Here is a 17,978-nt window from a genome sequence, read left to right on the forward strand (position 1 = left end):
GGTGTAAAAGGTGAAAAAAGCAAGAGAGAGAGAGAACAGTTAACTTAACAGCTGCAAGCAAGAACTGAGATACTGATTTGGTGCAGATGGCCATTTTTATGTGACAGATTGCAGATGTGGCATTAACTGTCGAAAGAGGTATTGGAACAGGAAAAATTTTCTTGATGCTATATACATAAGAGGCCTAATTTTTGAAGTGTCTGGAAATGAAGGAAATCCAGCTAAAAAGAGTTTCGGGCATTAGATATGTGGATCTTAACAATAACCTTTGTTCTTTTTTTACACTGAAATTTTGCTCAAAGTTTGTTTCATGGACATGCTGTTTAGGGGCAAAATAGATATTACAGCAGCATGACTTGTGTGTCAGAATGTGAGTTTCCTATAAAGTGTGGGGCACAAGTTAAAAATACAGCATGGGTAGATGGGTGGAGGGTGCTAAACCCTTTCCCCACTTGTATTTCCCTTCCCAAAGCTGCTGCCCCCCCATTGTTTTTAATTCCATCTTCCTGTCTCCAGACTCCTACCAGCTATGGTTAAGCAATCTTGTGGACAAAGGTTACTCATTCCTTCCTACCTATTCATTTTAAGTTGCCAAACCTGCACCCCAATTTCTGCATTGAAAATTAGTGGCATCCCAATTCTGACACATTGGTGTGCCACCAACATGTCTAGTTTACTCCATACAAACAGTATTATGGTTTATGTTATGGGGAGATAAAGTCAAATAATCTGAGCCCACTGATTGGGTGGTGCTTGCCGGTGCAGAAAAGGCAGATGAATAGTCAGCATATGATAGTAACATGACCTGTTGTCCTGTAAAATCACAATCACTGATGATTTCTCTTGAGGAAAAAGGTCACTGAGTGAACCCACTTTCTGTCTGATCCAAGTGTTTGCATCAAATCATATTCTCCAGCAGATGTGACATCAATTACAAGCAAGCATGAAAAATTGTTTTAATACTGTATGGTCTCCCGAGTGATGCAGTAAAAGAGCAATAGTTTCAACAAATTCCATTCTAAAATACATATAGTGCATTGATGGGTCCACAGTACTGATACCTTTGCCTTGATCTTTAAAGAAGGTGATAAGAACCATTTGTAATGAATGCTCTTTCCTGAGCACATAAACTTTATTCAATATTATTTCAAACAAAATGTCCACAAGTTGTGGGAAAGCTCCTGACCAGTTTTGCTGTAAAAACCCACCAAGTAAAATACTGAAATGTCTCTGTATTAGAATTCCATTACTTTAAAAAAAAAGGGGGGGGGGCGTAAGTATATTAATGAGTTACAGAATAATGGGTGTTATTTTTTTTTTAACATTGCCCTTCAGTAACTGTTCCACTGAGCAAGGATGTGGAACTGATAAATATTGCATGTAGGGTTGGCATTGATGTATGCCCTGCATCCTATGGTTGGCCTTAATTGATTTGGGTTCTGAAATGAACATGCATTAGAGGCTGCTAATGCAGCATACTGTTTAGGAGACTTGTTCCTCCACTTGTGATTTACAACACAGCTGCTAAATTTGGGAAGAGAGGCGGGAATCAGCAAACAAAGCAGCATATGATGCTAGTATAAAAGGGTCTTTAAGCTGTTTCAGAAATATCATATTCACTTAATTACTTTAATTCCTTATTATTTCAGTACAAAAGTGATGTGAGACAGTGGGGAACACTGTAATGCCTGTGTCAAGTTTCTTTGGGAGCCTTTGTAGAAAACCATATATTCAAATACTTTCCCTTCACTTTTGAGAGTAATTTGACTTCTCATGTCTCTATACTGTACTCATTTACTCAAAGGGCAATATCCATCTTATTCTGAAAATTTATTTTTTCTTAAAGGGCTGTTGGGTTCAAATGAAATAAGATTGCTCTCTTTTGAAATAAATTAATGGTTAACCAAAGCTGAATAATAAAATACTGTTTTTCAAAGTGTTTACAGTTACTAGCTTTATACTGTGGAAATATGTCATTCATCGCGATGATCATCGCTGTAAAAGTGTTGAAAACTGTCTGCTGTTAAAGGCATGGAGTATTTCTGTTGAAATGTTTGCATGTCAGTCACCACTGCACTACAGTATTCCTTACCAGGTGTACAATTCTTTATCGAGTCCTGAATGTGTGTAAGTGTGGGTGTGTTCTCTACTTAAACATTCTGGTAATTTACAGTGCTTTTCCTCAAATCAGTTTAGCGTAGAAATCATTTTTCAACTTTTGCTGGAAAATGGTATATAAATGTTTGTCATATTCATAGATGCATACATTCTTCTTAAAATCCCCAGATCTGCTATGAATATTTAGGTTTTTGTGGTTATTTTTATTACAATGAATTAAAAATAACCCAGGGCTCATTATCATGTTGCAGGGCAACATTTTCAGGATTCAGTTCCTGAATTTCTGACTTGAAGGAAATGTGCAGACCCTTCAAATAAGGTCACTTTAAAAGAAAGTGCTTTTCTAATCTGAATAGCCCAAAGATCTTAAGGAAGCACCTGTATCCCTGTGGGACCCTGTTGTCTAAGCTTACCAACCCAGCTGTGAAGGTTCCTAATTTTAAGATAATTAAGCTTTTTTGTTTTATTCAGGGCAAACTGCATCCAGCAATAATGTTGCCCATTAATTAAAATGTTCATGATGAGAAGAGTAACAAATCTGTTTCTCCTAGGAGGTCCATTTATAACTTTGTAGGGTATGTTTACTGATATATTTGCTCCAGCAGTAATATACTGTACCTGCTCCTAGCAGTCAATGTACTGTAAATACAGTGTGTGCTCTGTTACAAGAATAAATTTTTAATTCTTACCAGGGCAGTTTGTTAGTACATGTGTCAATGGGATTAGAGAGGCTATCTCAGTACATCAATGTTTGTTCTATATCAGAGGAAACATTTAAAATCTGGATGTTAATAAAGCAGTCTTAAATATAAACTAATGGACATTCTGGCCCTGAATACAGTAGTAGCAGTCAGAGCTGTCATAGAAGCAGGAATCCTTCCTGCCTGTACTTTATCTGTACTTGACATCATTTTTAAAAACGCTGTTCCATGATGGACTCTGGGACTTTCCCCGCAAAACTGAAGAACCTAATAATACATTTAATGTTGGGTTTGTCATCATGCATCCCAGCCCTTTACAGAAAAGGATATAGAAATTCAATTTTATTGTTCGACAAATGTATGCTCATTGAGATGCTCACTTTATTTTAATCAGCATTCACAGATTTGTCGTTGTGTAGTAAGCAATCTGTTAAGGGTCCAAAACATCCCCCCCAACTATGATTCATTAAGCATGGTTCCAATGGCCAGGATCCAAAGAGCTACTTTAGTTATCGCTAAAGGCTTGCACACATACTTAGTGAGATTTTTAAAAGAATGTTTTTGCTTCTGAGGAGTTCCAGTGACATATCACAAACCACTTTTGTAGCTCTACTGGCTTTTTTCAAAAAGGCTGCTTCCCCTCCCCCCCCCCCCCAGCGGGGAGATCAAACTGCTGAGATCAAACTTCCTTTGAACTCATGTAACCAGTTATACAGTCTTGGATCTTGGTCATTATATGACTTTGTGCAAAAACCAAACCAAACCAAAACAGAAACAGAAAGGAAAAGAAAAGGGGAAAAGTTGACTTCTACATCCTTTACAGTGAAATGGAGCCCAAACTTGGAAGCTGGTAGTTCTTTGATATGACTTGTGCAGGCGCTGATTATTGCCATTTGTTTGAATGCATACATTGAATGGTGAGTCTTGTGATATATCTATAAGAATTAATAATTTTAGGCAGTAATGGAACCCCACCAAGCCTTTCAGTGGAAACAGACAGGTGGGAAGTCAAATCTGGCAATTTTAATAGAATGCTCCCCCTTGAGTGAAATGAATCCATGCTGTAAGCCTACTTAACAAGTCATTCTATAAAACAAGGAAAGCATTTTGTCCATTTTTTTAAAGTTACTAATCGATTCAATGGGAAGCTTTGGGCTTAGTTACACAAAAGAATTTTGAACCACCCAGAAGGATAGTTCTTCATAGCATTGTTCTAAATCAGATACAGTTTTCCTGGTAACACTGCTTCCTTTGCCCCTCTCACATATTTATGTGACTCTAGACAACATGGATTAAGATTGTGTAGCAAAAAGCTGCTGCTACTCGGGCTAAAATTAAGAGGATTGTTCTGTCATTTTTAAAAAGTGGAGTATATGATACATCATAAAGTAATAAAAGGAGAAACGAAGACATTTTGGAAGGATAAGTGTGATCAAGTTAGGTCTTGTGGTTTGGGGATCTGGGAGGAAATTGGTGTCTGTTACAGACATACTGTAGCAATTTCACATTTTTAACGTTGTGTCTGTGCACAATGAACACATAATTGTGAGGGATGGTGCAGAGAAAGATAAAGTTAGGCTGCTCGGCAAGAGTAGCTGGAGCAGTACTGAGAGCCAGCGTGGTGTAGTGGTTAAAGTGCTGGACTAGGACCAGGGAGACCTGAGTTCAAATCTCCATTCAGCCATAATACTAGCTGGGTGACTCTGGGCCAGTCACTTCTCTCTCAGCCTAGCCTACTTCACAGGGTTGTTGTGAAAGAGAAACTTAAGTATGTAGTACACCGCTCTGGGCTCCTTGGAGGAAGAGCGGGATATAAATGTAATAATAATAATAATAATACTGTGTGGGAATAAGGGGTTTCTGTATCTTATGGTGTTGCAGAACTCAAAGTATGGACAGAGGAAGTCTATGCTTTCCAGAGGCCAGGTAAACGAAACAGCAAGCAATGCACCTCTGTGGCATAAGAGACAAGAAGGGTTCTATGGGAATGGAGATTTGATAGGTGGGTGGTATAGCTGAAACAGTCCATCAGGAACAATGGTGATTCTCTTTATTTAGCAGGGGGAGAGTAACTGGCCCTATCCGCCTCCAGTGACTGTTGCTGGTGTCTATCTTATGTTTCTTTTTAGATTGTGAGACCTTTGGGGACAGGGTTCCATCTTATTTATTTATTATTTCTCTGTGTAAACTGCCCTGAGCCATTTTTGGAAGGGCGGTATAGAAAATGAATGAATGATAACTTTAGACTAGGGATGTGCACGGTCCGGAGCAGTCCGGACCGGCACCAAAGGGGGGCCTTCCTTTTAGGGTGGGGAGGGCTTGCTTACTCCTCCCGCCTCTTTGCCCCCGCCAGAGGCCATATTTAACAGAGTAACGGGGGCGCTGGAAACCAGCCGCCCCCGCCGGCCCCTCCCCCCGCCCCGCTGCGAGCAGATTAAGGGAACTACCACTGCCGCTGCTGTCGCCTGCCCGCCAGCCTTCCCTCCCAGCCACCCGCCCGCCTGCCCGAGTCCTCACCCGATGGCTGCTTTAACCAAAGAGAGAAGCTCGCGAACAGAGCTCCTCTCGCTTTGAAGTCCTGCAGGCGACTGAAGGAGGCAGGCTTTGCGCGCGTACATGCGCGTGCCGCAAAGCACGCTGATCGCCGGAGGCCCGGTCTACCTGCCGGGAAAAGGCCGGGTAGACCGGGCCTCCGGCGATCGGCGTGCTTTGCGGCGCGCGCAAAGCCTGCCTCCTTCAGTCGCCTGCAGGACTTCAAAGCGAGAGGAGCTCTGTTCGCGAGCTCCTCTCTTTGGTTAAAGCAGCCATCGGGTGAGGACTCGGGCGGGCGGCTGGGAGGGAGGGCTGGCGGGCGGGCGACAGCGGCGGCAGTGGTAGTTCCCTTAATCTGCTTGCGGCGGGGCGGGGGGCGGCGGGGGGCGGCTGGTTTCCAGCGCCCCCGTTACTCTGTTAAATACGGCCTCTGGCGGGGGCAAAGAGGCGGGAGGGATAAGCAAGCCCTCACGCCCTTAAAGAAATACCCCCCACCCGGACCCGGACCAGCCCAGTCCGAACCGGTCCGGCAGTCCGGAGGCCTTTAGAATGGCCTCCGGACCGGTTCGGACACACCCCTACTTGAGACAATGCCTTGCTGAGAGACATGAAGGCCAGCGGGGGTAGCCAGGAGCCCTGGCAGGGGCCAGTTAAGAATGAAAGAGGCCATATTGGATGCTGAGAAATCTTGAAAAAGATGAGCTTTAGCTAAGTACAAGAAGGTAAATACGACTTGATATTTGTAACTTGAACTTGGTGGGATGACTCCTGAGTCCCAGCATTGGAACTGGATGAACAATTGCAGGATGCAGCAGAAAGGGTGAGTCCCGGCATAGGAATGTAGTAATTGAAGGATGCAACAGAAAGGAGGGGGGAATTGCATTGCACATCAAAAATGTATACTCCTGCACAGAAGTGCAAGAGAGTGACCATGGTAGCCCAAGAGAGAGTATCCCAGAAGTGATCCTTTCTGTTTACAATAGAGATGAGGCGTGTTTGGAAGATTTCAAAGTGGTAACTTGCCACCTCACAGCCTCTAGAGTTATTACAACTAAATGACAGGATAACAATGTCCCAATCATTTATCATTTGACAAAATATTCAGTATTAATAAAATTAGCATATTATAAAGAACATTGGGAGTGTTAAATACAAATACTTTGTAGAGGGATGAAGTTTTCTGACTTCTGGAATAACTAAAGGCAATTTTATACTAATGAGGAAGAAAAAGAAAGCATGGCAGAGAAAGCCGTCTGCCGACTGGAGAGGATGTTAAGGCCCGCCGTGTGTCTATTCCCCATGCTGACCATGCCTCCTGTGTAGTCATGACATCATGGGGGAAGGAGTGTGGCCAGAGCACTCCACAGCTTGTTCCTGGGCTGCCAGGACCCTCGCTACACCCCTGCTCCAGGACATATTTTTGGGAGGCACAGAGGGACTGCAGAGACAGTGGGATCAACAGAAATGGACTCTCTCCTGTTGTGCACCCAGAATGCTATTTGGTGTGTACAACCTGAGTCTTAATAATAATAATAATAATAATAATAATAATAATAATAATAATAATAATAATTCGATTTCTATACCGCCCTTCCAAAAATGGCTCAGGGCGGTTTACAAAGAGAAATAACAAATAAGATGGCTCCCTGTCCCTAAAGGGCTCACATTCTAAAAAGAAACATAAGTCACACACCAGCAACAGTCACTGGAAGTACTGTGCTGGGGGTGGATAGGGCCAGTTACTGAATGTCAACCAATATGTGTATTGTAGTCAGGTTTTGAAATGACTATCTGAGCAAGATTGTGGCTGTGTATGTGATTATTGGGCAGTTTGGGAAGATATAGAATTTGAGGAGCACAGTTGTGGGAACAGAGAAGGAAAGCAAGAATAAAAATGTGTTGCATGGCTACAAGAGAGAAAATTACCTTTTGATTTAACACAGGGATGTCTGATGCAGAGCATATCATTAGTACTGTATTTAATGTAATGTTTTAAGCACATTCACAATACCTTATTGCTATTTTCTCTCATTTTCAGAATGAAGGAGAGAGATTAGAGGCAGATGATGCGTTAATATATGAGGATTTGGATGATGCAGTATGTGGGGAAGAGGAATCTGAAGAAACCACAAAATTAAAACTGCTGCGTAGAATTGCCTCAATAGCTTCCAAAGTGAAGGAGCTTATTGGCAACATTATGACCACAGCTGGAAAAGTTGTTGTTACAATTTTACTTGGTTCAACAGGTGGGTTCTCATCTATAGAACTGACAGTTCTTCAAGAAACCATTAAATTCAAAAGAGATGTGCTTTTAGCACTTAGGGGTGGAAAATCGTCCTTTCCATGGTTAAGGTAAATATATTGCAGACCTGATTAAAATGTACACTTAACTGTATTTTTTAGTTTAATTTTTTAAAATATTAGATACAGTTGTATAGTCATTATTCCCATAATCATATTCATAGAAACTGTTCTAGCCAGATTATGGGTTTGTATGAATTTCAACCCTTTTGGAGTGGGGATTTCAACCCCCAGCTGTGTCAAGCTTGTAAACAAGCAAACTTCTGCACTACGAGCTATGCTCTTGCTGTCAAACTCTTACCTGCACTTTGGTACACAATATATCCACAAGTATGACCCCCCCCTCCAGTTATATTAATGTTATTAATAAAAACATATGACACAAGGTAGGAAAAAACCTCAAAATGAATGGATTGTCTCCAGTGGGGTGATTTCTATCTCATTCCCCTCTTACGTCAATTGGGAGAAAAAGCACCCCAGAAATGAATGGACTTTCCATGGTGGTGTGGTTTCTATCTGGTTCCCATGTTAAGCCCTTTGCGATGGGAGATAACATCTTTGGAAACTTCAGTTTTGTTTCCCCTTCGAAGCTCAATTGAGCTTGAATTATGTTTTTTGTCTGAAAAATAGTCTGAGGCACTGCATAGTTCTGTGCTCCAGATTTGAGATAGGTGAAGCTGGTCTCTCACACTATGTCATACCTAGTGTTTGGAACAAGTAAAACATCTAGAAGCATCTGACCTCGCGGAAACAGGGATTTTTGCCAACAGAACAAAGCCAAAAGGATCACAACAGCAGCAAGCTTAGGGGTGTGCAATTCGGATTTTCTGTGTTTTGGTTCGGACCCCAATCACCAGAACACCCCTGTTCTGTGCCTGAATTTTGCCCACCCGAATCACCCCTGATTCGGTTTGGATTTGGATTAACCCTAATCTGAATCCGAATCAATTCGGGTAAAAAAAAGGGTCCTGGGGCCAAAAGAGTGGGGTGGGGTGGTAGTGCCCAATGGGTGGAGGCTACCACCCAAATTTCAGGGGGATTGGGCAAAGGGCTGATTTTTGGTGATTTTTTGAAGTTTTAGTGTCTTTGGGGCAGATCCGGGGCAGAAAGTGGGATCTGGGCCAAAACAGTGGGGTGGGGTGGTAGTGCCTAATGGGTGGAGGCTACCACCCCAATTGCAGAGTTATTGGGCAGAGGGCTGATTTTTGGTGAATTTCTGAAGTTTACGCGTTTTTAAGGTTTCCCCCCATTAGGTAGAATGGAGGGTGTATCGCTTCACGTCGGGGGGAAAGGGGCAGCCTAGAGCGGTGTGGGGTTGGTGGTAGTGCCGGGTAGGGGCAAGGAAGCTACCTGAATTTTTTCAAAGGATTTGGGCAGAGGGCTGATTTTTGGTTAATTGTTGAAGTTCACATGTCTTTAAGGTTTAGATTCTATGATAGCAGATGAGAGTGGATTCATGGTGTGTCATTGAAAATCTCATTTGCTATCACAGAATCCACACTCAGAACCCCTCAGAAGCAACAAAACTCCAACAAATAAAATCACCAAAAATCAGCCCTCTGCCTAAATCTTTTGAAAAAATTCAGGTAGCTTCCTTGCCCCTACCCCGCACCACCACCAAGCCCACCCCACTCTAGGCCACCCCTTTCCCCCCAACGTGAAGCGATTATACCTAAAGGGGGGAAACCTTAAAAACACTTAAACTTCAGAAATTCACCAAAAATCAGCCCTCTGCCCAATCACTCTGTAATTGGGGTGGTAGCCTCCACCCATTGGACACTACCACCCCACTCTTTTGGCCCCAGGACTTTTTCAATTAAAGTGACAGGAAAGCAATTTCTGCATTGAAATCAATGGAGGCTAAAAGGCGGGAAATTCAAAGAGACATCAAACTGAAAACGGAGGGGGAAGAAGAAGACAAGGCTGGCACTTTTCTGGGGCACAAAAAGGAGACCTGAAACACCCGAAAAATTCGGACCCAAAACAGGGTTGATTCGTTTCAGGTCCGATATTTTTCGGGAATCGTCGGGGGTGATTCGGTTCGGCTCTGAATCACCCGAAATTAGTCGTTTCATTCACAGATCGTTCTGTGCCCGAAACGTTTTGCACATCCCTAGCAGCAACCACATTTCAGTTCCAGTTAGCCTGGCATCAATGAATCAACCATCCACAGTACATCTCAAGTCTTTTCCCATTTCTCCTAGTCAGATTCAGCCCGCCTCCCAAAAAGGCCTCTGTGTGTTGGAACTCAGTTCCAAGTAGAGAATATGTAGCAGTGGGATATCTGGCACTCGGTACCAGTGAAGGTACTGAGACAATGTATTTCTATGGTTACATGACAAGCAAAAATGGCAAAAGGTGGTTACTACCAGTCCATCACTTGCCCAATGCATACACCATAGGTACACCATCTGTCCCACATGCCATGCCCTCTGCTTGACTCACTCAGAAAGGAGGAATCTGGTGGGCCACTGTGTGAAACAGGATGCTGGACTAGATGATCCAGCAGGGCTGTTCTTATGTTCTTATGAGGAAGCAACGTCGAGAGATGGAGTGGTGCAGAGTCCTGACACACTGGAGCAAGTCAAGACCTGATCAGAGTCAAGCAATGAGAGGAAGCCAGGCAATAGCAAGGGCCTTCAGATGCTGGTGTGACTTTCCGACAGCCAGTATGAATAATGGCAGTGAGGTGGGGCTTTTGGTATCTGAAACTGCCTTGGGATATGAAGAGCTAGGCTCAGGAAACACCAAAATGGGACTGGGCAAGGAGGTTCATCAAGCAAGGATGGGGGTGGAGACAGGAAATGGAGAATGAATTGGCAGGGCTTTGAAGAGATATGTGGGTAAAATAAAGGCATTTAGTGATGCACAGGTCAGTGATGAAATGAGAAGTGGAGTCTAGGTGAAAGGCCAGACCAAGAAGAGTTTAGTTTGGCAGGAGGAGGCAGTGAGTGAAGTCCCCTGCAATCTGAGACACACAAAATGGCAGGGGCAGGACTCTCATGAACCCTGGGGAAGGAATCAAAACACTGCCTGGAGACCTGGGCAGTGTTCTCTCTAACAGTGATTCCCAGATGTTGTTGACTACAACTCCCACAATCCCCAAGCAAAAGCCATTGTAGCTGGGGATTCTGGGAGTTGTGTTCAACAACACTTGGGAGTCCCTGTTAGAGGGAACACTACTGGGGAGCCACTGCCAGAGTAGACAGTGCTCCTCTAGATGGACCAACAGTAGCCAGCAGCTTCCTGTATTCCAATGGAAGCATCTTGACCTAACAGAACTGAAAGCATATCTTGACCTGCTAATCTTGGCTGATGTGTTTCATACCAATCATGAAGCACTGCGGGGACTGTGGGAAGCACATTTGGGGCCTTCTTACTTCTTTAACACAATGCAGCTAAGATGATCTGAGGATATCACAATTAATTTAAGGTTTGATAACAAACCCACATGACAGGAAGGAAGTGATTTCCAAGCTGGCAACCATTAGAGCAGGGATTCTCAAACTTGGGTCCTCAGGTGTTATTGGACTTCAACTCCCATAATCCCCAGCCTCAGTGGCCTTTGGTTGGGGATTATGGGAGTTGAAGTCCAATAACATATGGGGACCCAACTTTGAGAATCACTGCATTAGAGGTATCTGGACCTTCTTTGTGCAGCAACTACAGCAGTGCTACATTCTTGGGTCTGACCTAACAGTAGATGAGCAGTGTCCCTTCTGAGGCACTGTCCCTTCTGACAACACCTGCCAAGCAAACCAAAGTACATCTTGAAAATATAATGGTGCTGTGATGGAGAAACACCTTACCCACTGACAGGAGATGTTTACCTTGAGAAGCAAGCTGAAGGACTGCAATGAAGACAAGTAGGCCTGCAAGTTGTACAGCAATGAGTACAGCCATGCAACCACACTTGGGGCCACTTCAGGTGAATCACCCTTCTACATGCACTCCTAAATCTTGTTGGAGCATGTTTAGGGGGACAATAACATCCCTCCTACTTGATTAAAGGATGTGCCAAGAGTGCATCATTACATTTACCAGTGAGGTCAGGGCAGATGCATTTTTGCCTTGACCCTGCTGATTTTGTGTGCAAGGTTGTGCTCATCTGAACCTGCCCTCAGTGGATTGTGGTGGGGGATAAATTTTTTCCTAGTGTATAGCTGGCAGAGGCTTTCCTGAGCAAGGAGTTGCCCTATGTAGGCACTATGGACACAACAAGCCAAACATGCCACTAGAGATGCAACCACATTCACAGAAGATACCATTGTCATCTGTGGCAATGGATGGATAGAAGACATTGGTATTGTGTGTGCCCAAGGACAGCTGACAAGAAACCAAGCAAAAGATGTGATGCTTATGGGAGACTGGCCTGTAGAAAGCACTTGACCAGCTCCGAGACCTGTAAAGATTGCTTTTAAGTCAGTACTTTCAGCAGAAATCCTGAGAAATGAAGTGTTCAAGTCTGAATCCTCACTAGTGTGAGATTTGAACTGTTCATTTTTCTTAGTCAAGAACTCACATTCTCAGTGAGCTGTGCAGTCTCACAGGGTGCCACATTTGGGATGCAAAGGTCACCACTTTACTTCCCTGAAGTGATACATTAAATTATTGTTGGTTCTGTGGCCTGGAAGGTTGAGGGGCATCTAATGTGACCAATGGGACTACTTAGGAGTCGGAAGTTCTTCATGTGCAGAAAATCATGACTCTAGGTGAAGGTTAAAATGCTGGATGTTATTTTGCATGGGTCAGCTGGTGGTAAGTGTTCGTTTGATACAGATCACCACAGAATCTGATTTTGTTCTTCCTTTCTGTTTGTCAGTTACCAAACAAATTCTGAACCAAGACTTTGGTGGTTGGTTTTTTTGAGCCAATATAAGTCTGACTTTGACCATGTGAAATTACTGTTTGACAAGTATTTACTTTTAATGAATGTTTGCAGCTTGTCTAGGGAGCAGCAGATGGTGGGTATATCTTAAATATTCATTGTGAGTGGGGGTAAAAAAAAGGACAGTCATCATGAAAAAACCCCCACCTCCCACAAGAAAAAAACAAAAACAAATGGGAGATCTAAAACTAAATGGTTGCTAAAATTATCAGTGCAAACCAATTCAAATGTCAGTGACAAAACCAAAATGTATGCTCATGCTCAGTCAGGGAAGGAAAGGCACCAGGAGTCTGTCACTGCTGCTACTTCTATAAATGAATTGCTCAGCTGAGGCTGAGGCTTTATAGGCCTGCAAAGAGCATTGAGACTGCAGATCCTGGGTGCCCTGTTGGAGCAACCCCTCCCCTGATGCATTATAGTACGGAATTTGTGGCACCACTTTATTTCTGTTTCCACCCCCCTCTAGGATAAGTGGGTAGCAGGCATGCTCATATATTCATGTTTGTGTATTTATTCCTTGAAAAGAAGTCACTCTCCCCCACTCAGCAGGGCCTGCCTGCTCTTTCCTCTACCTCCTTCCCTCAGCTCCCCAATATGGTATAAGCCGGAGTTTCTCTTCACCCTGGTCCTCCTCTCCCCAGGATGATTGGTCCTTGTTCCTCTGGGAGCCAAGACTGTTGTTCTGCCTGCTTTCACCTTCTCCCCCTTGGCATACATTGCCTCTGATTTAAATAGCCTAGTACAGCATTGACAATCTCACAAGAGCCTTCCTGATCCTTCTGAGATTGGTTCCCTGCTTCACGCTGGCAATGCTTCACGCTGCCTAGGCCCCCTCCACAATTTTCCACTCCTTTTCTAACCTACCACTGTCTTCTCCTTGTCAGTGGTACTGTTGGGCAAGCTTCTCTGCATTGTCCACTCCAGCACGTATTGTTCGTGGGCAGGTCACAACACCTTGATCCTCGGGTTGCTTTTGCACTGCTCCACAGCAACTCGGAACACAGACAAAAAGAAAAAGAGAGAATAATACCTGAAGGCTTAGAATGTGGCTATCATGTGTGTCCACAGTTTCAGCTGAAATCATGCCCCCCCACCACAAAAAAGGTGTGACTGGAATGCACCCCATTTTTTGAAGAACTGTAGATGGGGAAATGCCCTCAGTTTGTTTTTAAATTGCACGGTGTTTAGGATGGAATTATGAAAGTTGAAACCTTTTAAAGAGTGAATGAAATATATTTTCCAAGTGTAGTTTGTTACGCTACTTATTAATTCTCTGCAAACTACAATAAAAGTAGAAAAAATAATTTCATTTAAAAGGAATGCTGATTCCTGGTTTCAGTTAAAAAGAAATATCTGAATTTTCAAACAGATTAATGTTTAACCATTTTATTTTGATTCTGTGTAACAGAAGTATCATGAGTACATTATTTGCTAACTATGCCTCATTTTCGTATTCTTTTATAGGAATGATGTTGCCATCGCTGACTTCAGCTGTGTATTTCTTTCTATTCTTGGGATTGTGTACTTGGTGGTCCTGTTGTCGAGCACTTGATCCACTGATATTCAGCTGTCTCTGTGTATTAATGGCTATATTCAGCGCAGGGCATTTAATTGGACTTTACCTATATCAGCTGCAGTACTTTCAGGAAATAATTCCACCAGATGATTTTTATGCCAGGTAAATCTTTACATCTTTGGTACATTGGACACACCTTTTTGTTTTTTGTACTTCTATATTTAAAAAAAAGATTTAAAATGATTATTTTTGTATCTCTAGATAATAATAGATTCACAGGATGAATTGCAATTATGATCTTTTATTAGGTAGAAGCAAGTCTTGAGTCAGAAGAGAAACAACTGTTATAGGCCTAAGTAGGGGAGAAAGGGAAAAGCCTAAAAGATGATGTGTTGCATCTTAGTCCAGTGTCAGGTCAAGGCACCGTATATTCAGTAATATGCCCCTGATTCATTACTAAGCTGTAGAACAATGTGCTAAGTATTTCTAAGTATTGTACACAATTGTCAGAAAATAATTGACATTAACATAATCAGATATGCTCTCTTTTTCTTTCATTCATTCAATTTCTGTCTGCTCTTCAATATAAATATAATTAGTCTATCAATTATAAAAGTTACCACTCTGTAATAACATGGAAGGAGTTACAGTGAGCAGAGCAGTAAGTTTGGATCCAATCTATTATGTCTATCTTCACATTAGTATATTGTCAAAAGACATGGAATTTCATCTGATCAATGTGCAGTCATACAAACAATGATATATAAGATGATGGGAAATAAGAACCCCCCTGCTGAACTAAGAGACACCTTTTAAAGTGGTAATTCTCTTATATTTAGCAGAGGAAGAGCAACTGACCCTATCCAACCCCAACACAGCATCCATCCAGTGGCTGTTGCTGGTGTCTACCTTATTTTTCTTTTTAGATTGTGAGCCCTTTGGTAACAAGGGGCCATCTTATTTATGTATTATTTATTTTTCTATGTAAACTGCTTTGAGAACTTTGGTGGAAGAGCAGGATATAAATATTCGTCGTTGTTGTCGTTGTAGTAGTAGAAGAAGAATATATTTCAGTTTGGGTTTGGGGGTTTTTTTGCAAGAAAGATTGGACACATTCTCTTCATACTGTTTTAAAATTTATTTTTATATGTTTACATTTGTTGACAGTTCTGTTTCAATAGGACCATTTTTGTATTGTGGGATTGCCAGTTGTATTCTGAAGAGGGATAAACATGTAGATGTGTTTCTTTTGTGAATTGGAGATGGTGTTTGAAATAAGTAGGTTCCCTTCTGCCATCTACAGGTCAGAGTAAAAAAGTTGTTTTAGATGGATAGTACAGAGAATAGCTTGGTATTCTTAAACAGATCATTGTCAGTTGTTTTTATTTCACATATTTTTTAAAAAAAAGATTTCAGTGAATTCTTTCCATTGGTTGCAGGGGCAGGAGAATTTCATCCATTGTTTCTAATTTTTTACACTTTTAACAAAGCTTTTTAAAAGTACTAATCTGGTTTATACAAGAGATCATAGTAAATGTTCGTAAATCACTCAGCTACTTGGAAGCAACAGCTATGCTATTAAGCTTTCTTGTATCTAGTTAGCTGGTGTGGGGGGGGCGTTATGACAGAGTGTCTATAAAGATTAGTTGTATCATGCAAATTTCTTCAAAATATTGAATTATGTTCAAAATTTTGAATTTTTAATTAGACACAGTTTTTCCTATCAAAATGTGGAAAGAAAAAAAACAAAAGTCCAAATACTTTCTAACTTGATAAATGTGGTTGCTTGAGAGAGTTTCCCTCCAATAATTTCAGAGTACTTTCAGCTATTGTAACAAAGCAATAAAATATATTTACTAAGGTCAAGCCATAAGACAAGGTTATAAACATATATTTCTATATATCATATAATGTAAACATGGAAATATATACTTTTGGCTATGAAAATATTCTTGAAATTTACTCATAAATGGAGTCATGATCATTTACATTATTATTTAGCATTGCAAATACATACAGTTTTCTGTTTAGTTATTTGTTCATGCCAACAGTTCCCTACCCCAGAAAATTCTTGTTCAGTATGTGTGAGTATGACAAAGGAACATGTGACTCTTAAATAGTACAGAGCAATTGAAATTAAGATTTAATCCTTTGGCTGCAAACTGCAATCATATTACTCTGTTTCATTCCCATTAAAATCAATGGGATAGTTCTGGAAAAAGCTGCTTGTGGTTTTTTCAGACACCACCCCCACCAGGATTATAGACCTTTTGATACAGGACTTTTAAAATTTATATTCGGAATGTGTAATATAAACCTTTGAATCGGCTGTAGATCAACAATGTAAAATTAAGTTGACAGATTTCTGTATACAAGAAAACACTTTTGTTTAGTGGAAATGCTGGAAAACAATGATTCTTTAGAAAAGTGTAGCATGATTACAAAAATATTTCATATATTTCTAGTTTGCTGCATGAAAGAGGCTGCTGTTGCTTAATTGGCTTACTGATGAGAACCTATAAGAAAACATCATGAAAGAATGGTGCCTAACAGAGCAGCATATGGCTTGGGCTATCTTATGTTTGCAAAAGAGAAAAGTAGGGGGATTAATAAAATAGTGAGGCTGATACTGTACTTTGTTAAAGCTTAAATTTATTTTTTGAATTTCTCTATTCCAAACAGTTTTCAAACTTTTAGCTGCTTGTTTCTAGAAAACATCCAGAATGCCTCTTGCTTTTGTATGGAAATGTCCCGAGATTTTACTCTGCAGTAGGGATGTGCAAGATGTTTAGACAAAACGGGCCATTTTGAGTGTTCTGAGATTGAAACAAAACACCATTTAAATAAAGGGCCTGTTTTGAGCCTAGAACAAAACAACCCTGTTTTGATTCGAAACATTTTCACATTTTGAGGGCTGTTTTCCTCTTGCTGGTTGGTTTTCTGGTACTACCTTATGATTGGCTTGCTATCGCCTTGCTTCTTGGTTGGTGTGCTACCATTCAAAGCAAGTGTTGTTATGGGCATCTGTGCCCCCAGTTGCTGGGGAGAGGGAAGAACCCAAAAGGAGGGAGTTTCAAAATGTATTCAAAAAGATTGAGAGGCAGAGAGAGTCCTTATAGTGTGCCTCTCTTGAAGAGGATATATTAGGAGAGAAGGAAGGAAGATTTGATTTTGTGGTTTTCTAAGCACTGAGTATAATATGCTGTGCTATTGCAGATATAACTGTTTGATTTTGATGGATCTCAGACTGACAAAGGCAGAACTTGGGTGCTTTCCTTCCTTGAATTGTGATTTGGTTTGTTTGTGAGATAGTGTTGTTGTGAGAAATGGACAGTGGACAGTGGCAGCTGTGTGTGATTCTGTAATATTTCTTGGTTATTGCTGTGATGAGCTCCATGTCTGGCCTTGAGACTAACTTGTGCTTCACTCACAGCTCTGGTCTGCTCCAGTGTTCTCTCTAACAGGGATTCCCAGATGATATTAGTTTATTTTTATTTATTTGGCACATTTTTATACCACCCAAAATGCAAGTTCTCTGGGCGGTTTACAACAAAACAATAAAAACAACCAATAAAAAGATTAAAACAATTAAAATATAAAATATTAAAACTATTAAAACACAATTAAAACAATATCTAATTAAAAACCTGGGTAAACGAATGCATCTTGACTGCCTTTTAAAAAGTTGTAAGAGATGGGGAGGCTCTTATTTCAGCAGGAAGTGTGTTCCAAAGCCTTGGGGCAGCAATGGAGAAGGCCCATCCCTGATTAGCCACCAGATGAGCTAGTGGCAACTGCATACGAACCTCTCCAGATGATCTCAATGGGCGGTGTGGTTCATAGCAAAGAAGGCATTCTCTTAAATGCCCAGGGCCTAAGCTTTTTAGGGATTTATAGGTTATAACCAAAACCTTGTACTTTG

At 41.4% G+C, this 17,978-nt stretch overlaps 1 protein-coding gene across 15 annotated transcripts in view; it reads left to right on the forward strand.

Annotated features, from left to right (window-relative positions):
• Positions 1–17,978, forward strand: part of PIEZO2 (piezo type mechanosensitive ion channel component 2) — a 469,614-nt gene that overhangs the window by 223,288 nt on the left and 228,348 nt on the right. For all 15 annotated transcript variants that reach the window (XM_053247271.1, XM_053247279.1, XM_053247278.1 and 12 more), the window contains 2 exons: positions 7,390–7,597; positions 14,005–14,218. In XM_053247271.1, coding sequence (XP_053103246.1) covers positions 7,390–7,597; positions 14,005–14,218 — 422 coding nt within the window. The remainder of the gene's footprint in view (positions 1–7,389; positions 7,598–14,004; positions 14,219–17,978) is intronic.

Source organism: Hemicordylus capensis, chromosome 4 (genome assembly GCF_027244095.1).
Source record: "Hemicordylus capensis ecotype Gifberg chromosome 4, rHemCap1.1.pri, whole genome shotgun sequence".
NCBI lineage: Eukaryota > Metazoa > Chordata > Lepidosauria > Squamata > Cordylidae > Hemicordylus > Hemicordylus capensis.